Here is a 25,225-nt window from a genome sequence, read left to right as displayed (position 1 = left end):
ATAAATGAAGACTCGGCACACCACTTCTGAAAGGTTGCCGACCCCTGCTATACACCTTATAAAAAAAAAAAAATTGAAATGAAAGACACAGACAATGTAGGTTTTGGTAAAATAAGTTTTGCAAAACCATTAAATTTAGATTAAAACAAATTTTCCTTTAACATGAGTCTCCTGTTTTTTTAAAATATTCCCTTACAGGGTTTACAGCTCAAACATATTACAGCATTGTGCCAGTGCAGGAAAACTAGAAATTTAAAATGACTAGAAACAAAATAAAAACTCACTTTTTGTTGTGGGAGTTAAGATATGCAAAAAGTAAACGATATATGTTGTACAAAAACCCCACGGAAATTAGGTTTTTAAATTCTTCAGCTGAAGGTGCTGATGTTTCTAAGTGTGAAAGATTTTTCACATGAAGAAATGGAGAGAGATCAGGACTGTTTAGTTGAAGGAGCAGGTGAATAAGGGGTGACATGATAGATGCAAACAAATTAATGAATGGGATAGAGAAAGCTAAGTGGGAACTACCACTTGCTCTTTCCAAATACAAAAAAGGAAGGGGATGTTAAAAAAATAAAAACTAACCCTTAAAATGTACAGGGAAATTAACTTGTGGTACTCATCGCCACAAGGCATTGATGAGGCCAAGAGCTGAGTAGGGTTTGACACTTCTGTGAATAATAAGAATGACTGGAGTTATTTTAGGATTAAAAAAAACCTTAAAACAGAAATGAATTCATGTTTCAGGGTGTAAAAAACGACTCTTCCTGAGATTAGGAAGAAACTCCGCCCATGTGCAGGTCACTGCATGATTGTCTGTTATGAAGGTTTTACACCTTCCTCCAAAATGTCTGGCACTGCCTGCTGTGGAGTTTGTCTTTTTTAAAATTTGATTTCCTTTATTTTAAACCTAACAATGTAAATGTTAGATTCAGTCTGTCTTATGACTTGTAGATCAGAGGTTTGACTTTTGAATGAACATGTAGTTCAACCCATTTCTTCTGGCTATAGATTATTACATTTTTTGCTCTCTTTACAGGGCTGTTGCTTCTTTTCCAAAACACAAGAATGGCTTTTGGTTGGATGTAGCAATGGCTTTGGGTACTCGGTCTGCGGAAGAATGCCAGCAGAAATATATGGAAGAGCATCAGACAAAAGGTTCCAAAAAGCATGTCACAAAGACTGCGTTAGATAAAAAAGGACAAAAAGGTACTGGCCTTTCTGCACAAATCATGTATGTTCCTTCTATTTCTTCATTTTTCTGATATTTCAAGCAGTTGTTTTTTAATTCAGTCCACACTAAGCAGGTGGACTTACACAGAAATGGTATTATTGCATGTGTCGTATGTAAGTTGATATTGATGCATTTTCAGCATACACATTGGATTTAACCAGTACAGCCCCTGCTGAATAGAATCTAATAACAGCTGCCTATAAATCCTGTAATATTGTTAGCCCAGTGAGAATTGAAGTGGTGCACAACATTTGCAGCAGCCTAAACTTCCTCACTCTGAAGGTAAGGCTGCCTGTCTGGATCGCTCTCCATGGTGCGCACCATCCATGCCACCAGCATCTCCACACCTGTCAGCCAACTCGGTACCCCAGACACCTGCCTCGGGTGCTCACAGGGACATTCCTCGTACTTCAGGACATTGTGAGCCCTTTCTCACATTGGTGCATCTCAAACTGTCCGACCTGCATTCTCTGCTGCTTGTTACAATCGAACCTCCCACTCTGGTGGATGACCCGTCCCTGCTCCAAAAGCAGCATTTCCAGGCTGTGTGTTGCAGACCCCCTGTACCAACAACTCCACCATTCCTGGAGGCTTCGTCGGACTCCAACAGTTTCTCTGAGCTGGACCCGACGTTCTCCCCTGCTTCCAGGAGAAGCTCAGACTCCTGTGCCCACGCATCTCACCCCTAGCATGTGACCCGGTGCTGCAGGCTTGGTACCAGTATATCTGTGGCCCGCGTACCCCCAAGTCCCGGCCACATCCATCCTTGCCCTCCTGGATTACCTCTTAGAGCTCAAAATGTCAGGCTTTGCCCTCAGCTGTCAGGGTCCCTCTGGAGGCGCTAAATGCCTTCCTTCCCCCTGTGGATGTACCCTCTGTTTACACTCCCCCACCACTGTTCACTTCATGAGAGGCCTTCTCAACAGCTTCCCTCAGGTACTAAAAGTTGTGCATCTATGGGACCTTAATTTTTCCCTCTCCACCTTCCCCAAACCTCCCTTCAAAACCTCTGGCAACATGCTCCCTCTCACATCTTTCCAAGAAGGTAACCTTCCTCAGGCTATCACTTTTGGCCAGAAGAGTTATCAAACTAGCAGCCATGATGGCTGACCCCCCCCCCCCCCCCCCCCCCACACACACCCCACACACACACTTACTTCATAGGGACAAGGTTTCCTTATGACTGCATCCCAAGTTCTTCCCAAATGTGATGTCAGAATTGTTCTACCTCAACCAATCTGTTCACCTTCCAGTTTTCCATCCTGACCTGCGTTCACTCCCGCGTGCACTGGCTTTCTATTTGCTCAGAACTCGCTTCCTTCATGCCTCTCCAAGACTGTTTTTGGCTGTTGCTGTCTGCTCCAAGGGCCAAGCCCTCTCCTCCAAATGAATTTCAAAATGGGTTTCAGGCAGCATCTGTGAATGCTATAGGCATCCAGCACCCTGCCACCTGACAGCATTATGGCACACTCAGTGTGGGCACAGGCAACCAATCTGCTTCCCTAGCGAATGTCTCCTGGCAGGCACCTGCCAGGTGGTAGCGTGATGTTCCATACATACTTTCACAACCTATTACACCATCTCCCATTTGCTAGTTCCCATGTCTGTTCTGAAGCTTTAATGTTAAATATTCAAACTGTAATTTATCAACTGTGAGAACTAAGTGGCTTCAGATCTGCAGAGGGTGGAAGCCTCATTGAATTGTACAAAGTTAGTTCTGGAATGCTCACTCCAGAAGCTGCTGAATCTATCTCAGGTCTGATCAGTCTGTTGCACAGAAGATCTGAGACACAATGACGCCAAAGGCACCTGAGCTCACAGATTGTACAACAGAAACCTAATGTCTTTCATATCTGATATGTAAACACACAGAATATTTCTGCTTAAATGACCAATAAAATAGCTAAAAAATTGATGTTTACAATGCTGCAATTTTTTTTTTTTTTAATAAAGTGTAAATTCTATAGAAACTAGAAGTACAGGGAGCAGGAAAACTTCCAAGATTGTAAGACTGAGGATTTTGCATCACAACAGTATTGTCTATAACTAATAATCTGCAAGACCAAATAGCGTAGCCAATAGCTCTGAACAAATGTAATATCTTGGCAGATTCAGATAAGAAACAGCCGGTAATAACTGCTAAGGTGGGAACATTTAAAAGGAAACAACAGATGAGAGACTTCCTGGAGCATTTGCCAAAGGATGACCACGATGATATTTTCAGTGCAACACCCCTACAGAATAGAAGAGTAAAGGTAAATCTGTCATTTAAAAAATATATTAAATTGAATCTTCTATTTTAGAAATCTGCCCGTTCAATTTCTTGGATCATAGGTCAGTGACTTTGTGTTGGGAGAAGGGGTTTATATCTTTGACCACTTATGGCGGAGTGTTGGCAATTTGGACCTCCAGTGTAAATGGATTAAAGGAGACCAGCAAAGGAAAGAAACTGTGTCCAATTTTTGTTGCTTTATGATGTGTAAGGAGATTCTGAAATATGCGTGCTTGCTCGCTTTGTCTCTCACAAAAAACTGTTTCTGGTAACTTTGAAAATTGGGGATATTGAATGTGGTCCTTCCTGGTTTTGCTGGATAACTCTTAAAAGCTCACAGTTCTCACACTAAACATTCAGGGGCATACTGAGTATTTTAACAAATACCTTTTCTCCCAAGTGTTTCTTATACATTTGAGTAAATAGATGTCAACAAGTCAAAGGTGTTGTCCACTGTGTAAAACAGAACCAGAGACAGAATTTTTTCTTGCCCACACCTGCATCTAAATCAGGCTTAGCCCAGCTTCAGTTGCAGCTGTTGTCAGTAGCGATTCCCTTTCATTGTGTAGGCCAAAGAGCTTTCAGCCCAATAAATATCCTTTCAATCAGTTTTTGCCTCCTTGTCTACCTTGGTCGTCTTGAAAGTCTAGAGAATTATTGTTTATGACATGACCTGAATTTCTAATCTCTTTATTTAAAAAAACAAGCTACCTTCCTCTGCCCCCACACATGTTTTTTTAAATCCTGCTTTGTTCATCTTATATGAAAATTTGCTTGAGAATAGGGAGAAAGCCCCCCTCCCTAATATCTTCTTTCCAGGTACACTGCTGGGTGTTTATATTGTTTGTGGTAATGTGTTTTGTGTACTTGCATGCCTGACTTTGTAGTAGAACCCAAAAAAGGATTGGAATTAAAACCACTTGCTGCTAGGCATGATGGAAACCGTCTACCTTTCCTTCAAGTAAGTGAAGAGACTTCAATCACCCTGATATCTGCTGGGAGAGCAATACAGCGGTGCACAGACAATCCAGGAAGTTTTTGGAAAGTCTAGGGAACAATTTCCTGGTGCAAGTGCTGGAGGAACCAACTAGGGGCAGAGCTCTTCTTGACCGCTGCTTACAAACCATGAAGAATTAGTAGGGGAAGCAAAAGTGGATGGGAACCTGAGAGGCAGTGACCATGAGGGATAGCACAGTGGTTTGAGCATTGGCCTGCTAAACCCAGGGTTGTGAGTTCAATCCTTGAGGGGGCCATTTAGGGATCTGGGCCAAAAAAAAAAAACAGTTGGGGGTTTGGTCCTGCTTTGAGCAGGGGGTTGGACTAGATGATCTCCTGAGGTCCCTTCCAATCCTGATACTCTATGAGATGGTCGAGGTCAGGATCCTGACACAAGGAAGAAGGAGAGCAGAAGAATACGGACCCTGGACTTCAGAAAATCAGACTTTGACTCCCTCAAGGAACGGATGGGCAGGATCCCCTGGGAGAATAACATGATGGGGAAAGGAGTCCAGGAGAGCTGGCTGTATTTTAAAGAATGCTTATTGAGGTTGCAGGAACAAACCATCCCGATGTGCAGAAAGAATAGTAAATATGGCAGGCGACCAGCTTGGCTTAACAGTGAAATCCTTGCTAATCTTAAACACAAAAAAGAAGCTTACAAGAAGTGGAAGATTGGACAAATGACCAGGGAGGAATATAAAAATATTGCTCAGGCGTGCAGGAGTGAAATCAGGAAGGCCAAATCACACTTGGGAGTTGCAGCTGGCAAGGGACGTTAAGATTAACAAGGAGGGTTTCTTCAGGTATGTTAGCAACAAGAAGAAAGTCAAGGAAAGTGTGGGCCCCTTACTGAATGAGGGAGGCAACCTTGTGACAGAGGATGTGGAAAAAGCTAATGTACTCAATGCTTTTTTTGCCTCTGTCCTCACAAACAAGGTCAGCTCCCAGACTGCTGCACTGGGCAGTACAGCATGGGGAGAAGGTGACCAACCCTCTGTGGAGAAAGAAGTGGTTCAGGACTATTTAGAAAAGCGGGACGAGCACAAGTCCATGGGGCCGGATGCGCTGCATCTGAGGGTGCTAAAGGAGTTGGCGGATGTGATTGCAGAGCCATTGGCTATTATCTTTGAAAACTCATGGCGATCGGGAGGGGTCCCGGATGACTGGAAAAAGGCTAAGGTGCCCATTTTTTAAAAAGGGAAGGAGGAGGATCCGGGGAACTATAGGCCAGTCAGCCTCACCTCAGTCCCTGGAAAAATCATGGAGCAGGTCCTCAAAGAATCAATTCTGAAGCACTTAGAGGAGAGGAAAGTGATCAGGAACAGTCAGCATGGATGAACCAAGGGCAAGTCATGCCTGACTAACCTAATTGCCTTCTATGACGAGATAACTGGCTCTTGGATGAGGGGAAAGCAGTGGATGTATTATTCCTTGACTTTAGCAAAGCTTTTGATACGGTCTCCCACAGTATTCTTGCCGGTAAGTTAAAGAAATATGGGCTGGATGAATGGACAGAAAGCTGGCTAGATCGTCAGGCTCAATGGGTAGTGCTCAATGGCTCCATGTCTAGTTGACAGCCAGTATCAAGCGGAGTGCCCCAAGGGTCGGTTGTGGGGCCAGTTCTGTTCAATATCTTCATTAACGATCTGGAGGATGGTGTGGACTGCACCCTCAGCAATTAGCAGATGACACTAAACTGGGAGGAGCGGTAGATACGCTGGAGGGTAGGGATAGGATAGAGAGAGACCTAGACAAATTAGAGGATTGGGGCCAAAAGAAACCTGATGAGGTTCAACAAGGACAAGCGCAGAATCCTGCACTTAGGATGGAAGAATCCCATGCAGTGTGCCCTTTTTGCCATGAAGGCTAATGGCATTTTGGGCTGTATAAGTAGGGGCATTGCCAGCAGATCGAGGAACGTGATCATTCCCCTCTATTCGACACTGGCGAGGCCTCATCTGGAGTAGTGTGTCCAGTTTTGGGCCCCACACTACAAGAAGGATGTGCAAAAATTGGAAAGAGTCCAGCGGAGGGCAACAAAAATGATTAGGGGGATGGAGCACATGACTTATGAGGAGAGGCTGAGGGAAGTGGGATTGTTTAGTTTGAAGAAGAGAAGAATGAGGGGGGATTGATAGCTGCTTTCAACTACCTGAAGGGGGGTTCCAAAGAGGATGGATCTAGACTGTTCTCAGTGGTGGCAGATGACAGAACAAGGAGCAATGGTCTCAAGTTGCAGTGGGGGAGATTTAGGTTGGATATTAGGAAAAACTATTTCACTAGGAGGGTGGTGAAGCACTGGAATGGGTTACCTAGGGAGGTGGTGGAATCTCCTTCTTTAGATGTTTTTAAGGTCAGGCTTGACAAAGCCTGGGCTGCAAGCGTCTGCCCTTCAATCAAAAGTACTGCAGAGACTTGAACTTCCAAAGAAGTGTCTAAGAAATAGCTAGAATAGGCTCCTTGAAGCTATGGATAGCAATGTCACCAGGTTCATTTCCCCAGCCTCCTCTTGTCACATAGACCCTCAAATAAATCCTGGGGCACTGTCTTCAAGAACCTTGATGGTAATGATTTTCCCAGCAACTATTCTAATCTGACTTTCTTGGGGAAATTTGAAGAGGAGGTGACATGAAATCTAGCAATACTTTCCCTTTCAGGACGTTAGGTCCCTTTCAATTCACTTCCAGACCTGGCTATGACTTAGAGACTGTTCTGAGAGATGTTGTTTTAGCACTTGTTTGAAGACAGGTTGAATATGAAGGGAAGTTCCTTTTATAAATCTAAAATAAGGCAGGTAATAAAACTGTCTGGAGGTGTAGTTAGAATTTTTATTCTGCAAGTGAGATCCAAGTGATGGCTAAGTTTCTGTGTGACTAGCAGTTGGTGATGGAAAAGTTCCACTGTTGTGTGGTCTGATTATTTTTTTAAAGGTGGGTGTTCCCTTTGCGTGTACATACACCTGCATGCGTGCTTTCCAAGGCTTGTCTCGTATGTACAGACAGACTTTACAAGCATAAACCTGACAGGAGCCATTCGTTTTTAAAAAGTGCACATGTAAAATTGTGCATGTATAAAAGGAGGCTGAATTGAAACCCAGTCCAATATTCTTGGTGTCTGCTAAAACAAAAAACAAGTGCTGTGGCTTTTGCTGTCCAAATGAAGAAGGATTTGGCTGCGGCTATTTCCAGTCTGTGCTCCTTAACCAGAGACCAAAGAGGGGAAAGCAGAATAAGTAAGGTGCATCTTTAATTCACTGTCATAAATGAATAGGTTTCTAAAAGTGCTAGTTCATCGATGAGGACGATTATGTGATTTTCTTGTAGCTCCCAACATTCCGGGAAAGCCAAGATGATGACGTCTTCCAGCTTATGGACAGCAATCCAATCACACCTTCCTCAGCTGTCTTCCCCTTGGTAAAAACCCCTCAGTGTGATCATATTAGCCCTGGCATGCTGGGATCTATCAACAGGTAAGAGCTACAAACAGCTGTTCATTGTGTAATGCCACAAAGCGTTTCTCAGTTGTGTCTTTCTACTTAAAAGGAATCCATTTTGCTTCCTTAGTTGTACAGCAGGTTCTGATGGGCATTATCTGCACTGTTCAGGCTCTACCTTTTTTCATATAAATTACAGTTATTGTTGTACAGGTGTTTAAACTTTACAACCAACAAGTAAACTTCTAAGAAATTTAATATTTTGAAGCTGGCTTGGATGGCACGCTGGGATTCAGAACGTGTCAGCTTTATGAAAATGCAGAATTATGACGTTTAATTAAGACTTAGCAAAACGGTCTCCATGCTTCAGAGCTGAGGTCCAGGAAATGTTAGAGGTGAATACCAAGAGTTTATATCTTAAATAAAAACCCAGCATTTGAAAGATTCTGTAAGCACACAACAGAAAGTTCCTGTTGTTTCACTGCAGTTAGAAGTTGTTCAGGCACATTGTTATATTTCTCTCTTTGGTTTTATGTTTTTTTTTTTGCCTTCCTCTGAAACATCAGTAACGGGCAGTTGTTGGAATTGGGATATTAATGCAGGCTAGTCTCCTGCATAGGAAATCCTGCATTCCTGTGAATTTTTGGTTGGACAGAGAGAGATGTTTAACAAAATTGCTCATGCTATTTGAACTATGTGAACTTGAAAATAAACATCTAAGAAATTACTGAATTAATTGCCCTTTTTCACTCTTATGATTAGTAATTGAGCTTCATATTTAGCAGGGTCTTGGTGCTGGCGGTGGTGCTTCTTCAAAAAAATCTGAAGAAATTTGGTTCAGAAGTGAACTTGTCATTTTTGATTACTTGTAACTGAATGTTTGGAAGGGGGAGCCATGAGTGTTGTGTTTTAGGCAATTTGCAAAAAGGAAAAGCCGGGACAGAATGTTAGCATTTAAAGATGATTTAAAGGCCAAATACAGCACTTCACTAGTATCCCTTCAAGTATTTTTAGCTTTAGTTTGAAACCAGATTCCTTCATACCAAATGGGAAATTAAAAAGTGCAAAAAAATGCATCTTGAGGGCTTGGCTACACTTGCGAGTTACAGCACAATAAAGCAGCCCCGGGCGCCCTAGCTCACTCCCCGTCCACACTGGCAAGGCACATAGAGCGCTCTGACTCTGCGGCTACAGCGCTGCTGGTACTCCACCTCGGCGAGAGGAATAACGTTTGCTGCGCCCCTGCTGGAGCGCTACAGCAGCAGTGTGGACGAGGTGTTGGGTTACTGCACTCTGATCGGCCTCCGGAAACGTCCCATAATCCCCTTAAGTCAAGTGGCCACTCTTGTCACTGTTTTGAACTCCTGTAGGAATGCGGAAATGCCCTTTCAAAGCTCCGCTTCTGACTGCCGGCATGCAAGCTGTTACTGTGCAATGCTGTGTGAGAGAGAGAGAGGGGCGAGGGGGCGGGGGGCTCTGCTGCTGTCTGAACTTACAAGACAGCATGCTGACATGCTCTCAGCCCCCCAAAATCCACTCTCTCCCCCCACATACACACAACACACTCCCTGTCACACTCCACCCCCACCTCCCCATTTGAACAACACATTGCAGTCACCTGCATGCTGGGATAGCTGCCCATAATGCACCACTCCCAATGCTGCTGCAAATGTGGCCTCGCCAGTGCACAAGCAGCTGTCAGTGTGGACAGACTGCAGCGCTTTCCCTATTACGCTCTCCGAAGGCGGGTTTAACTCACAGCACTGTACATCTGCAAGTGTAGCCATGCCCTAAGTCTGGAAAATGTGAAGCAGTGTAGGGTTTGTTGTATCTTTCTTGGGGTTTTTTGTGAGTTGTCCACTGCCAGTGTATCTGAGCGCCTTTCACTTCATTCATGCGTGGAGTTCAGTGTGTGTGGTTTTTCTTTTTAAGGTAAAAATTGGGTTTGAGTTGCCACTAGCTGTTTGATGTTTCCTCTTTCTCCATTACATATATAAGGTAATCATGAGAACCGGTGGATAAGGCTTAGATGGTAGCACAGTATCTGCCACACCAGAGCACTCTAGGAAAAGGTTAGCTGGGATGGCTCAACTGGCAAACCCCTGTAGTGGGAGATGCAGCTTATACTGGGAAAAGTTCCATGGTCTGGAAGTTAAAACTAAACAAATTCAGACTTTTTTTTTTTTAAACAGTGAGGATAAGTAGCCACTGGAACAACTTATTCAGGGTTGTGGTGGAGTCTCCATCACTGGCAATTTTTAAATCAAGATTGGATGTGTTTCTAAAAGATCTGCTTTAGTTCAAACAGGAATTATTGCAGGGAAATTCTATGGCTTGTGTTATGCACAGAGACCAGTTGAGAAGGTCACAGTTCTGGCCTTAAGATCTATGAAAGAGACATTTTTGGGAGTATAACTGCATCTACACAGTTTACAGCAGGTCTTTTTGCTGGTATAAAAATGTCCTAAAGAACTGCACCCCTACCCAACATTATTATACCAGCAAAAGTTTGTAGTGTAGACCTGGCCAAAACTGGTTGAGAACCCTCAGTAGCTCCTAGAAGTCCTGAAGTAGAATTCCTAACTACCGTGGCTAATACAAAAGGCTTCACTTCAGGGGTTGATTGAGGAAGAAGCAGCAGCTTCTTGGGTGCTAAGCGTAGCGAATGCAACTTCTGAATGGAAGGGATAAGCACTATACTTTTAAAGGAGGATGCTGACTGTTTCACTGGTATCTCACTTCAGAGAGCTGTTGCACATTTTGCCTACAGTGTTAATATAAAGTTTCATACAATTCATGCACAGAAGTATAGTGCTGGATTTTTTAAAAATAAGACTAAATATGTTATCCATTTTTCTTTAAAATGGTTCAGTTACCTTTCTGCCTTAAGGGGTAACTAATTTATAATGGCTGTAATTGTACCAACTGGAATCTGCAGCGTAGATACACCAGTAATACTGACTGAATTGTTTGTATTTACAGGCATGATTACGATAAGTATGTGTTTAGAATGCAAAAGAACACACAAGGCAAGAAGGGTACCTGGGGCAACATCAAGAAGAAATCGGTAATGATTTTTTCCTGTAATTTGAACTGAAAACTAGTGATGCTAGTATGGAGTATGTAGCCAGGAGTTCCTGTGCACTGTTCCTCCTGCTGAATGGAATCAGAAAAATCCCACAATTGCAAAGCTGTAATTGTGGACCTACTTGTTATAGTAAAAGCTCCCAATCTTCAAAACTGTATGTTGGAGAAACAACTTCTAGCCAGAAAATGGCAATTCTCAGTCATGACTAAATGCAGAAACACTAGGAGCTAAGTATCGGGGTAGCCGTGTTAGTCTGTATCTACAAAAACAACAAGGAGTCTGGTGGCACCTTAAAGACTAACAGATTTATTTGGGCATAAGCTTTCGTGAGTAAAAACCTCACTTCTTCGGATGCATAGAGTGAAAGTTACAGATGCAGGCATTATATACTGACACATGGAGAGCAGGGAGTTACTTCGCAAGTGGAGAACCAGTGTTGACAGGGCCAATTCAATCAGGGTGGATGTAGTCCACTCCCAATAATCGATGAGGAGGTGTCAATTCCAGGAGAGGAAAAGTTGCTTCTGTAATGAGCTAGCCACTCCCAGTCCCTATCTAGGAACCTAACTAGCACTTTGGCACCTAAAGTCCAAAATGTAGCTCCTCAGAACATGTGATCAGCTGCTGCCTTGCCCTGTAGGTCAGGGGTGGGCAACCTGCGGCCCGTCGGGGTAATCCGCTGGCGGGCCGCGAGACAGTTTATGTTGACCGTCTGCAGCTCCCAGTGGCCGTGACTTGCCATTCCCGGCCAATGGGAGCTGCGGGAAGCGGTGTGGGCCGCAGGGACGTGCAGGCTGCTGCTTCCCGCAGCTCCCATTGACTGGGAACGGCGAACCATGGCCACTGAGAACTGCGGGCAGCCAGGTCAGGCATCCAGCTGGCTAAGGCTTGGAGCGATGCACAGTCTAGGAAAAGATAGGCAGATAAACACCTGACTAGCCTCCAGGGCCCTGTCTGATAAGCTCCCTTACTGAATCAGACCCCTCTAGGCAAGTTACACAAGAGGAGAAAGCCTCCTTCAAAACTCTTAGCCCAATGGTCATGATTCTCACCTGCGATGTAGGAGGGTTTTGAGCTGGGATCTGCCAGCTCTCACATTTGCTCTAACTGTTGAGCTATTCTGATGTGGGGCTCCCTCAGTCTCTCCTGTTGAAGCTGTTGCACCATGGTTTAAATAATGAAAGAGTCATGGGGCCAGAGAGAGAGAAAGCATTAGTAATGGGGTAGTCTCGTGATTAGAGCACTCACCTGGGAAGGTCCAGTCCCCCAGTTTAATGATGTTTTTAAACATTAGTTATCCCCAATGGAACAGCTTCAACAGGTGGCCTGCCGGATTCCCCCATCACAGTATCCCATAGCCCAGTGATTAGGGCACTCACCTGAGAGGTGATAATCTCAGTTCAAATCCTGCTCCCTGTTGTGCAGGGAGTGGGAGAAATTTGAACCAGATGTCTCCAACCACCCAGGTGAGTCCCCTAACCACTGGGATAAAAGTTGAGAGAGCTCCTCTTACTATTAAAAATAAAGTGCCTAATGCCCTCAGAGTGTTTGAAGCTGAGGGAAGTGCCTCCTTGTAGCCTGGACTTAAGCCCTGCCCCTCTCTTGGTGATAGGCACCTAATACCTCCCTCGTGTTGGCACCTGCCATGGCCTGGCTTGGGCAAGGAGCCACCTAGCCTGCTGATTTCTGTGAATCCCATTCTCAGGTGCTGCTTCCTCCATTCATCATGTAAGAGCCCAAGTGCAAAAGCCAGGCTTTGTGAATCCATGATTTTCTAGGCACCTACCCAGTTAGCGTGGCGATGCTCCAGGTCACAATGCCTAGGTTTCTTTGTGAATCCACCCCACGTGCCTAACTTCCTCCAAACCCAAGCTCAGCTGCTGCTTCACCCCATGGGTACTAAATTCCCACGGTGGGCATGTGGAAAATCGACTGCTTCCTGGTACCTAGGTCACGCCAAAGCCCTGGTGGGATTCACAAAATCTGTCTCCCCTGGAGGACCCAATCTGGTGGATGGTCTCTGAGGCCAGCTACTGAATGGGGCCCCACACCACACATAATTGCATTATAATAGTGAACTAGTATCTTCATTATAGTTGATGCAACAATGGACAAAGTTGTGTAAACTTGTTCCTCTGTCATTTAAATCAGGCTCGAACTGCATTTACCACTCCAACCTCGGGAAGAACCACCACATTTGCCTTCGATCAAGGTGAGCTTTGTTATCCTTGCTGCTTTTCCTCATTTCAGGCCTAATCCTTTGAGATCCTGAGTTGAAGGTGATTGCTGCCTTCAAGCTCGGAGTGCAGTGGTATGCTCCCTAAAGCTGTTCTGTTGGAGCAAAATCAGCAGCAATTCACTTCCTGCTTGCACTTGCTGTATCTAAGTGCTTTGCTACTCCAGTCAACTTTTCCCCCCACTGCTTTCCTTGTTGCAGGTGCAGTGAATGACTCTGTTATAGGGAAGCTGTTCGTAGGTGACGCAGCAGAGCGGTCAGATGAAGAAGAGCAAGAAGATTCCTATTTTTCTACTTAACCAAGTCCATGGTTGTAAATAGTTTAACACTTACTGTAACTTTTACTGAATTAAAGGGCAAAATATTCCAAGGGGCTTCAGCTGGCCCTTTCAACTTGTGCTCCCATACTTGGTCGTCTCACACTAAAATTTGGCCTGTAGTGTTTTAAGGTGTCCAATTATGTTCGAGTCTTGTTTCATTCATACCTATTGATGCGATTAATAATACTTGATCTTTTGTGTAAATTAAAACTCTGTCCCAGTTCAGGGTGTACCTCTCACTTCACTTCCTCTTGTGGGGAAAATTTATAAAATACCAATTAGTGTCAAAAGTTTTTTTCCTTTTAAGGTAAAAATAATGTTTTAAAAATGGTAGTGTAATAAACCTACAGTAGGGTTTGTAATGAAATGGCCTTTTAATTTCCTATATTGAAAACCGCTGTATTTTTATTAAATAACTCGTCTCAATGCTTTTCAAATGTCTCAACTGTTTCATAATCATGTCATTGTTATAGTAAATGATGTAAAGGTGTAAATATAAAATCAGTTAATTACCAGCTGCTTAATGTTGCAAACCTGTACCCTTCAGATAGTATGGAGGAATTTTTTTATAAAGCCTGTTTAAATTGGGGGGAGGAGAGAGTGGGGATCTCCAGCCATGTAGGATCTGTATGAGGCTTCTTGAAGAAAAGACAAGTCCCACTTTTCAGCACCTAGGGCCTGACACCAGGTGCATCTCTCTGCTGAGTTGCTGTATCCTTAGAAGCATCGAGGGAGGCTTTCACCCTAGCGAGCCTTAATGTGTCCCTACCTGCCACAAGCTGAGTGTAGCTGTTACTTTCCTCTCGGTCTGTCTTCAATAGTGCAGGGTGAATTGGGAAAGGTTCCCACCTTAATGTTCCTCAGGCCAGAGGAAGGTCTGCTTAGCAGCTGTCCCCCTCTCCTCCACTAAGCTATAGGACTTGCCCCGTCACTTCTCGTACCTACCCATGGAGGTGATAGTGTAACCCTGCTATTTCCATAGGTGGAGTTCGGGGGCATGCTCAGACCCTTAATGCCCCTAGCTTTGTATAAAGCTAGACTGTTTATGTAGCTTGCTGTGCTGGGGTGAGGATCAGTTACTGTTTGTAAAACACACTGAAGTGTTTAGCTGGACTCACATGGCTTTGGGAAAGGGACTATTCCCATGCCTGTTTGAGAAGGGTTATTTGGTGCAGAAATCTCCTCAAACCCTTTAGAGCAGGGCTTTGGCCTGTTCCCACCTGAGGAGGCAGCATCAGCCAGTTCTGTTCTTCCTCCTGAGATGTAGGCAGACTTTGCCAGACTCCCTGGTACAGAGCAGGGATTAAAGCCCCACAAGTTCATACAACTGCTGACACATCTCAGACTGCAAGTCTGTTCTACACTACACTCTGATAAGCTAAGGGATGCTTCCACATACCCCAGTGAAGGGCAAACTAAAGGCAATTCAACTTGTTTTAATCTCAGCAATATGAGGTTCAGATGTCTAGATTTGGTTGTGGTATCTTGGTTGAGGGAAGTGGGTAAGCAGGGCTAGTTCTGTCTGTATACTGGGGAGTGGAATCAACCAATTTCATCATTAGTGAGATCTTGCCTAAAACTCTTGTATTTGTGCCCACAACAGCAGCAGACCTTTTTAGAAAGCCATTAGGTAGGATGGAATTTAAATCAGTTTGGAAAGAAATATTTCACTTTAGGTAACTGATGGAGCAAATTCATTAGGAATTCACAGAATAGGAAGGGAAATGGTAGAGTTAAAACAAACATCTTAAATTTAAAATTTTGTGAAATACTTGAGTAAAGTAAAGAGTTTTGAGCTACGCTAACTTACTTCCTGAACTATTGCCTGATTAACTGGTGAGGCACGGGGTGAAAGATACCGATAGGAACAGAAAAGTCAGGCAGGTGCTGGGACAGTGAGAGGAACAGTGGAACAAAGTGAGGAGGGAGCTGTGTCTGCTGCAGGAAACAGTTTGCTGTAAGGAAGCTTGTCCATTGCTTTGGTAATTTAGGGTTGAGGCCGAATCAGAGCACAGTGGAACAGAAGAATTCCTTCCCGTGTCTTGCTTACAATACTCCTGCTAATACATCCCAGAATGATGTTTGCTTGTTACACTATTCACTCACATTTAGCTTGTGATCCACTATGTCCTCCAGCTCCCTTTCTGTAGTACTCCTTCCTAGGCAGTCACTTCCCATGTGTGCAACTGATTGTTCTTTCCTAAGTGGAGTACGTGGCAGTTGGCCTTACTGATTTTCATCCTATTTACCTCAGACCATTTCTCCAGACCATTTTGAATTTTAATTCTACTATTTCCTCTTGATTTAGCATACTCTTCTCCCCCACCCACCTAAAAAGCTGTTCAAACTTACTTTCTAGTTTTCTACACAAGCTGTATGGGAAAGAATTACATAAAAAGCTTTAACTACTACCATGGAAGGTAAAGGGCTTAGGAACAAAATAAGTAGGGTTGTGAAAAACACATCACAGACTGAAATCTGGTCTTTTGTGTATTTTTACCCTATCCCAGGGGTCGGCAACCTTTCAGAAGTGGTGTGTCGAGTCTTGTTTATTCACACTAATTTAAGGTTTCGCGTGCCAGTAATACATTTTAATGTTTTTAGAAGGTCTTTCTATAATCTAGAACTAAACTATTGTTGTATGTAAAGTAAATAAGGCTTTTAAAATGTTTAAGAAGTGTGAGTGCCACTGAAAATCAGCTCAGGTGCTGCCTTTGGCACGTGTGCCATAGGTTGCCTACCCCTGCCCTATACTATACTGATTTCACGGAGAGGACCAGCGTTTCATGAACTGGGGGGCCCTACCCAAAAGGGGTTTGCTGGGGGGGGGGGGGTGTGGGTCATGGTATTGCTAACCTTCTGACCTGCCTTGAGAGATGGGTGGCGGAGAGCAGCAGCTGTTGGCCAGATGCCCAGCTCTGAAGGCAGTGCCCTGCCAGCAGCAGTGCAGAAGTAAGGGTGGCAATACCACGCCATGCCATGCCACCTTACTTCTGTGCTGCTGCCTGGCGAGGGCTCAGCTCTGCAGGCAGCAGCACAGGAGTAAGGGTAGCAATTAGGACTGTTGAATAATTGCAGTTAACTTACGCAATTAACTCAACAATTATTGTGATTTAAAAAGATTGTTATTAATTGCACTGTTAAACAATAGAAATAGTATATATAGTTTATTACTACATCAGGGTTACAGCTGAACTGGTTAATAGCGGAGGCCTAAATGAAACAAGGTTGTCAGCTGAGTGGTACTGGTACTGGTACTAGCTCCTCTCAGGGGAGGGATAGCTCAGTGGTTTGAGCATTGGCCTGCTAAACCCAGGGTTGTGAGTTCAATCCTTGAGGGGGCCACTTGGGGATCTGGGGCAAATATCAGTCTGGGAATTGGTCCTGCTCTGAGCAGGGGGTGGGACTAGATGACCTCCTGAGGTCCCTTCCAACCCTGATATTCTAGGATTAAATATTTTTTGATGTTTTTCTACATTTTCAAATATATTGATTTCAATTACGACACAGAATACAGAGTGAACCCTGTACACTTTGTATTCTGTCTTGTAATTGACAAAAGAAAACATCCAAAAATATTTAAACAATAATAGAATACAATTTATTTAACAGCATGATTAATCACAATTAATTTTTTTAATTACTTGACAGCCCTACTAGCAATACCATACCATGCCATCCTTCCTTCTGTGCTGGTGGTGGTGGCATAGCCCTCAGAGCTGAGCTCCCAGCCAGCAGCTGCTGCTCTCTGGCTAGCAGCAGCGCAAAAGTAAGGTTGGCAATACCCTGTCCCTCTTCCAATCACCTTGTGCCTCCCCACCCCTGCAAACCCCATGGGTCAGGGCCCCTACAGTTACAACACCATGACAGTTATCAATTTTAAAATCCTATGATCATGAAATTGACCAAATTGGAGTATGAATTTGGTAGGTCCCAAACTATAAGCTATGCCACTTAAAAAAACCTACTATGAAACTTTACTGTAAGGGGGGGTAGAGTCATTTTCTAAAATTTAAACATGAAGCAGTGTAACTAAACATCAGATCTATGATATGAGAACTAGATTCAAACCACAGTGCTTATGGAGACCTCCGTGGTTAATCAGACTTCACTATAACTTGTTCTGCAGCCTAGCAGGGCCTGGGATGAACAAATGGGCTGTAGATAGGCCAACCGAGTCTTCAATCCCATCTGTTAGAAATAATCACTTAGCAGCAAGGATTTCTACTTTTGTTGCGTACCTTAAAATCCATACAACCGTCTTTCTGCAAGCTAACTATGCTTGCTGTGGAAAAGAAACAGGAAGGCTTTCACTAAGATATAATCAGTAATGTCTTTCTTAAAAATCTTTATCTTCACCCATCTTCCCAATATTAAGCAAGGGAAGACATCAACTAATAGATTTCCCCCCCACTTTCCACAAGGTGGCAGCAACATACCGAGCGTGGTTCCCTGGCGTTAGGGCTGTTTTTTTCCAAAATGATTTTTCATTTCCGGAATTGCAAGTCAGAGTGGGTGGGACATGCAGGGTCACGTTCCCTCCTACCCTCCTCGGGATTTTTGCCCAGAAACACCTGATCCATGGAGCTTCCCCTGGGGGGGTAGGGCACTTGGCAGCAGGATGCTGGGCTCTCGCACCTGCTCTGGGCAGCGCCCCAGCACCTCACCCCTCTGCCCTGGGCTGTACCCCTGTGCCCAGCATCTGTCCCCCTCCCCTGCACACAGCTGGCTCTAGGACAGAGGCCTCTGTGCCCAGCATCTGTCCCCCATCTCTCCAGCATAGCTACCTCTAGTTTTTTTTTTTTTTTTTTTTGGATTAACATAATACATATCCAAAATTACTCTGTTTTAATTGCCAGAAAACACTGGCCCTGCTGGTGTGTATCATTGCATCGAATGGTTCCTAGATACACATTGCCAAAAACAAAATGACAAATGGATCAGCACTGGGATACTGAAACTTTTTACATCATGTTTCTGCATTTGAATCATGTTTCAAGAGCAGAAAGCCATTGGGTACAATGAGCTCCCTCAGTGTTTACTCCTGATGTGAGAACTCAGTTTGAAGGTGTACTAGCTGTGGAAGGATCAGTTTGGTGTGGAGTTTAATCTCTTTCCATAACCCAGCAAAGACCCCACCAGCTTTAGTCTACCTGTGGAATACCACTGTCCAGCTGCGGTGCCAGGCCATTCTGTGTGGACAAGTACCTAGAATTCATGAACAGCGTGTTAATCCGACATGCTTTGGGCAAGAGGAGCCACGTGTACCACTCAGCTGACAACCTTGCTTCATTTAGGCCTCCACTATTAACAGTTCAGCTGTAACCCTGATGTAGTAATAAGCTATATAGATTATTAGCAAGAGAAAGGGAGAATTCAGAGGGCTCTGGAAGTCATTTTGGCATCTTTACACAACGATCAGCTTGCCCACATGCTGAACATCTGCCAGGGAAAGTTTTAATGACATGATCCCTGCCCATATTTGGCATACATACTTACAGTAACACCTTGCAAGTAACATCTAGCTAGAAAAAGGATAAAGAAATACTCTCTCATTACTGTAGTGAAGGGGCTGAGATGTAATGTGATGCCCCTTGCAAAACACAAGAAGTTTTACTGCCCAAGTTAAAGAAGCCTTCTTCCGTAGCTCAGAGGCAGAAGTAGACTCATACATTCCTGTGTATGGACCAGCCACTAGAGGCGGACAGAGCCACATAGGTTACCATGCAAGACATTCTGTCACAGCCGCACAACTCAACATTCCCTCTCCCCCTATAAAGGAATATACTTTTTGTGCAAGGATTTATTTACATATTTTACAGTGAATCATATGTAACAATAATAAAGTGCATTGTTTAAAAATAAATTGCCTCCAGTCCCAGAGTCCAGACTCTCGTCTGTCTCAGTGTGTTGCTGTTATGTGTTACTCTTCCCTTTGGGGTGAAGTTTTTCAGGCAGCATTTGCAAGTCAAAGCCAGAATGGATATAGCGGTAGATCTCCTCGGCCTTCTGCTGACTCACTTGGGCACAGGTGGCTATGTCCTTCGGGGAGCTGTAAAACACATTACACAAAAGAGGGTATATCAGATGCTGCTCTTTGGGTTCCAGCACACACTAGGGGAAATGCCAAGTGGGACAAATGAAGCAGGTGCTTGTTCAATCTGCTCCATGTATCTGGTACAGGTAAGTAAGTGACCAGAGATGCCAGGGAACTTTTCATAGTATTCTCTCATTGGGACTTGAGGGAACTCCCCCATATCAGATGAGGCCAGCCCAAAGCAGAGAACAACTTGGGACACAATGAGGTGAGAGCAAAGGCCGGGCTGAGGAAGGGGGCTTATGTCACATTCCAGAGTGAGGCTGACTGGTTAGAAAGGAAGGGAAGGTGAGCAGGGGGCCTAGAGGGAAGTGCTGGGGCGTGACACTTGGAAGCAGTGAAGGAAGGAAAGCACATGTTAGGGCAGGGGGTTCTCAACACATTTTTTGGTAGCATCAAAGTGCGGCCACTGACACTTACTGGTGGCTGCTCTGGCATTTTTTCCCTAAAATACTTAATTAACGTTAGGAAAAACAAATAAATATGCATACACACCCAAATCATTGTAATTTCTTTATCTAAGGGTTTTTATTTTTTTCAAACAATCAAAATAATGTACTATTCTTTACTGGACCTAAACAGACTAGAAACAAAAATAAGGTGCTTTGCATGTTCTTGTCTTTTATTGTTTCTTTTGCTTTTTTGTTTCCTTTTTTGTTCGAGACTTGCTAGTTAGTAAGTCTGCTGCTGTGAAAAGTGATATTTGTATGTCTGTTAACAGCATTTTTCACAGAAGCAGTCTTGCTAGCTAGCTGAGAGGCAGTGAAAATTGATACTAACATACAAATTTCACTTTTCACAGCAAATTAACTCAGACCTGGCATGCTGGGGGACAAATTAAGCCCTGGATGGGGAGGTGGGTAGAGAGGCAGCAGGGGCCAGGGGCAATAGGGGGTAGGGAGCCGGGGGCCAGTGCCCAAAGCCCATGTCTGGGCCGAAGCCCTACGGCCAGGGACCAGAGTCTGCTGCCCCATGGCCGGAGCCTGCTGCCTCCCATCCCAGGTCTGAAGCTGGAAGCCTGAGCCCCACCAGCCCCAGGAAGATGGGGAACTCACACCAACTGCCTGCTCCTCCAGCGTTTCTGGCTCCAGAGGGGCAGGGCCCAACCTCTGCTGCCGGCCTAGGGGAAGAGTCACTGCTTCTCCTCCCCATCCCCGCAATCGCTGCCCAGGAGGCTGTGGCCGCAAGAAAAGCCCCTGGTGCATTTGAGAAACGCTGCGTTAGAGTAACTTTATTATGAGCAGTGCCATGGCAGAGATTGCTACCCCAAGCCACTCTAGATGCTCCTGAGGTATTTACAATGCAACCCAACCTGCCATTACCTGTTAACCATCTTCTTCACAGAATCAAAGCCATGGCACATGTTCAGTGCAGCTAAGTAGCTGATGTTGGGAACACTCAGATAGAACCGGAGAGCTTCTTCTTTGGCCCCTTTCACTTCTGTTGGCACATGAATAGCAACGTTCTTTCTCTGTTCTACCAGAGCCAGATCTTTCAGCAAATGGGCAGATTCCTCTTGGCAAGAGCTGAAAAGGATCCGGATTCCAGCCCGGATGAAGGCTGAGAGCATGGCATCATAGTACTTGGTCCTTTGGAATAATCTTGAAGTCTCTCCTGCATATTTAGAATAGAAGAGTTGAGAATCAGAGTTTTCAGAGAGACTGAATTCTTTTTAAATCTGGGATTGTTAAAAAGTCATGATCAGAACTTTGTAGGCTACTTTACAAACAATAAGACTGTTTTAGAAAACTCACTATATAAAATGAGATGAGGGAAAACTACTCACATAGAAAGAGATTATTGGGGAGAAGGCTGGTTTCTTGGAAGAGGGAAAGAGAAAATGTAGCAGAAAGGAAGTGGGAAGCTGTACCAAATACAAAGGGCAGGATGACAAAACGCTAGGTTAAAAATGCAAAATAGATGAAGAGCAGTTAACATGAGGAGCACAGGGGCAAGCAGTGGAGGAGAAGGAAGAGCCAAAGATGAGGAGAGATTATATAGGGCCATGAAGGTAGGGACTCGGTGCTTTAACATGAAGTGGTAAGAGATGGGTAGCCAGTGAAGAAACTTGAGCAGATAAGTAACATGGATGGAGAAATGAGGAAGGAAAAGGAGGAGAGCAGCAGCATTTTGGAAACCAGGGAATGAAGGAAAGTGGACAGGATGTTACAGGAATGAACAACGTGTGCAACAGCAGCAGCAGTGGGATAGTGAGGCACCTTTACATAAGTCAAGCCACTTATTTTTGTGACTCTATAGAATTTAAGCACTTCACCCTCAGCATCCATGTTCAAAGCCTGCATCAATCCCACAGTCCTCTGCCAGTTTGTTACATGGGGCAGGGATCAGGAGCACTGGGGGTTACAGATTTAAGCATTTATACTTCACATAAAACAAAGCTACATTTACAAAACTGTTTGGTTTCAATAATTTAATACCTACAACTGCTGTACAGAGCCTCCTACTTCTCTCACTGATTTCAAAGCAAGGCCATTGTCTACATAATCTGTTAGATACTAAATGTCTATTGGCAGCAACATGGCAATTTGATGGAACAAGTTGTCTTCTTAATGCTACGTACACTTTAGTTTAAAGATATACAGTATGCTGTTTTGTAGGAATATTGGCGTTTACCTTTATAGCACTACTTAAAAAATATTTTCAGCTAAACAAATAAGAGAAGGTAAATTGCCTTCATCTCACTGGGCAAAGCTGGCTTTTGGCTGCTTCAGGGACTAGCATTGCTATGAATAAATAAAATAGGGATCACTATGTTTGATTTTTCAAGTAACTTTACATCCATTTATAAAACCTTTCAATATACAGCAAATTATATTGCTCAGCTTGTAGAGATGGGTTTCTAGCTTACATAGGTTCTAAAACAAACGTTCTTAAAATGTCACTGGTTCCAGTAGTATATAAAGCCAATGCAGTCATTATTAATGTTGCCAGTCACCGCAGCAGAGTGAATACTAGCTAACCTGCTTTAATCCTGTCCTTTTCCACAATCACACATATCCTCTCGAACATGCTCTGCAAATGCTGAATCCGCTGTGTAACTTTGTTCCTGTTCAGACTGTTCAGCAGTTCTGACTGAGTTCTCCTTTCCACGGCCATTCGATTGCTCACAATGTAATCACAGCCACCGAGAGAGCAAACCTGCACCTTTACTCCATGAACTGCTTTTAGGGAGGAAATTATTTCCGATCCAGAGGAGATCTCACGACTGTCAGCCAGAATACAAAGGGAGGCTTTTCTCTCCGGAAGACCAGCTGAAATAGGTGTGGCAGCAGCAGAATTTCCCTTGGAAGCAGAGCACCAGGTATCTGAAGTGTTTGCACAGTGGTTTTTTGAAGAACCTTCCACCTGCAAACATAAAAAGCACATACTACACCATGTTTGTAATAGCAATATGGAGCAAAAGGATGGCACTCCCCAAGAATGTGGATTTAAATATAAAAACTTAGCAGCATCAAGTTTTGTTTCACGCTCATCCTGGCTTTCTCTCCGAAATCATTCAGTTGCATCTTTTAATGAGAAATTCACTTTTATCTCATTTGTAACTTTTCTGTACTGCAGTGTCTTAAGCTTCAAGGTCAACATTTCAAATCTGCCTGCCTAAAGCTAGGCTCCCAAATCTGTATGAGGTACCAGATGAGTGGCCTGAACTTTAAAAGGAATCCGCACTCACCAATACCAGTGACGTCATCGGCGCTGCACGTGCTCAGCACCTTTGACAATCAGGCCGCTTTTATTTGGATGTCTACATAAGGATTTAGGAGCCAAATTTTAGGGTTTGATTTTGGACCAAGTGTACAAACCTATTGCAGGAATTATAAATACAAAAATTATAACAGAACCCTGATTAGACCCCAAACTATCTGAAGCTCCCCATTATCGGAAATGTGATCATGTCCCTCAACCACTGTTAACTGAAAATTCTGTCAGTTCCCAACATCTTGACATTGACCATCAAATGCAGACTGTATTCAGCAGAGCTCCATTTAGTGAGTGATAAGGAGATATGGCCACTTCCCTAGTACTACACTGCACTGCCCCTTCAACGTTCCCCCGAATGGCACCAGATTCACAGCCATTATTACCTGTATTTACAGTAGCACAAGTAACTAATCGATCGGGGTCGGGGCTAGTTTGCAAGGCATTCTATAAATACATGTGAAGTGAAGTGGCGGTCTTATGCCTTTGAAATAATACGTACCTTGAGTTTTGCCTGAAAATCCTCATCCCCTCTCAGGCAATCATTGCTGGCAATAGTCAGCAAAGGCAGCCTGCCTCTGCCCCTATTTTCTGGCTGAAAGTCCAGCACTTCAGACACTGAAGCCTTCAGGTTAATTAGTCTCTGACCCTTGTTCTCCCGGGGCTGATGAATAGGGTTCTTCCTAGCAGGAGCTTTATGCTGTCCAGGAGAGTCTGAAAGCAATGACTTGGGTAAGTGAGCATGGCTGTAGTCTGTCCTGGGAGAAGCCGTTTTTACTGGTCTCTGATTACTGACATTTGTTTCATCCCCACTAGAATCATCAAGAACAATAATTCGGGACCTTTTCTTTGTCAATGGAACTGCACAATTTTGTTCGGTCTTGGCCTGGTTTAGTTTTACTCTGCGGCGAGTGAAGTATTGTTTTCTTCCACTAGCAGAGTGCTCATCCATTACAAGGTCAAAATTGACACACACTTCCTCTTCTTCACTAGCGTCACTTTTCCTGAGACTTTCCTCTTCCTCCTCTTCAACACAGAAACTATCGGCTAAGTAAGCCTCATCTTGCTCAGGAATCTGGAAGGAATTAGAACACGATCACTTTGGCCTTGCACTATACATAAGCGGTGTGCTCATTTGTCCCTGTTTTATACAAAATGCTGAACGCAAAACAGGGACCTAATATTTGAGCTACTTCCAGTGCCCAATCCTACAGCCCCCACATGTGTGTGACTCCCCCGGGAGTAAGTGGGAAATGTGCAAGTACTGTAGTCTCAGACCCATCATTTGTCGCTAGAAAATATTTATAGAGAATATGACTGTAACATAACGGGAGAAATTAAATGAGATTAACTGGTTAATAGTTCTAAGACTGCATTTTAAACAGGCAATCCTAATTTCAGTTTTCAGTATGTGTTATAGCTAAATATTTCAGATTATTAAAAGATAAATATTTGTAATTTCATTCATTCTAGAACCTCAAACTTGTACCTAAAAGACAAAATTCTACAATTTTTTATATGAAACAATGCTGATGACACACAACCCACATTCTACTATATATATACAATGCAAATTCCACAACATCTGCAAAATAACTTCCATTAGGCCTATACAACAGATTTTATAATGAGATAGGCATTTTGCTAGACGTGTTTTCAAAACAAGCTATGTACTCTGCACAACACATCTCAATGCATAAAGATTTGGGAAATGCAAAATTAAATTCCACAATGCGGGCAAGTTCGGAACATAAGCTTCACAGTTTACATATACTCTACAACACTTGCAGATTCAGAAAAAAGTAGCTTCTGCACAGATTGTGCAGTCT

General features: G+C 43.8%; 2 protein-coding genes across 4 annotated transcripts in view; one reads left to right on the top strand and one right to left on the bottom strand.

Annotated features, from left to right (window-relative positions):
- Window positions 1–14,099, top strand: part of MIS18BP1 (MIS18 binding protein 1) — a 37,074-nt gene extending 22,975 nt beyond the window's left edge. The window contains exons 11-16 of one of the 2 annotated variants that reach the window (XM_034769875.1): window positions 1,040–1,209; window positions 3,344–3,489; window positions 7,829–7,974; window positions 10,921–11,005; window positions 13,178–13,238; window positions 13,464–14,099. In XM_034769875.1, the coding sequence (XP_034625766.1) occupies window positions 1,040–1,209; window positions 3,344–3,489; window positions 7,829–7,974; window positions 10,921–11,005; window positions 13,178–13,238; window positions 13,464–13,561 (706 nt within the window). In that variant the 3' untranslated portion in view covers window positions 13,562–14,099. Of the gene's footprint in view, window positions 1–1,039; window positions 1,210–3,343; window positions 3,490–7,828; window positions 7,975–10,920; window positions 11,006–13,177; window positions 13,239–13,463 lie in introns of those variants that run through there. The other variant, XM_034769876.1, reaches the window with a different exon arrangement.
- A 5,271-nt stretch (window positions 14,100–19,370) lies between these two features.
- The window catches only part of FANCM (FA complementation group M), a 132,519-nt gene continuing 126,664 nt past the window's right edge, over window positions 19,371–25,225 (bottom strand). For both annotated transcript variants that reach the window (XM_034767999.1, XM_034768000.1), the window contains exons 20-23: window positions 23,899–24,471; window positions 22,661–23,045; window positions 21,002–21,293; window positions 19,371–19,634 (exon numbers count right to left, since the gene is read on the bottom strand). In XM_034767999.1, coding sequence (XP_034623890.1) covers window positions 19,499–19,634; window positions 21,002–21,293; window positions 22,661–23,045; window positions 23,899–24,471 — 1,386 coding nt within the window. In that variant the 3' untranslated portion in view covers window positions 19,371–19,498. The remainder of the gene's footprint in view (window positions 19,635–21,001; window positions 21,294–22,660; window positions 23,046–23,898; window positions 24,472–25,225) is intronic.

This window comes from Trachemys scripta, chromosome 4 (assembly GCF_013100865.1).
Source record: "Trachemys scripta elegans isolate TJP31775 chromosome 4, CAS_Tse_1.0, whole genome shotgun sequence".
Taxonomy (NCBI): Eukaryota; Metazoa; Chordata; order Testudines; family Emydidae; genus Trachemys; species Trachemys scripta.
This window is presented reverse-complemented; position numbering and strand designations above follow the sequence as displayed.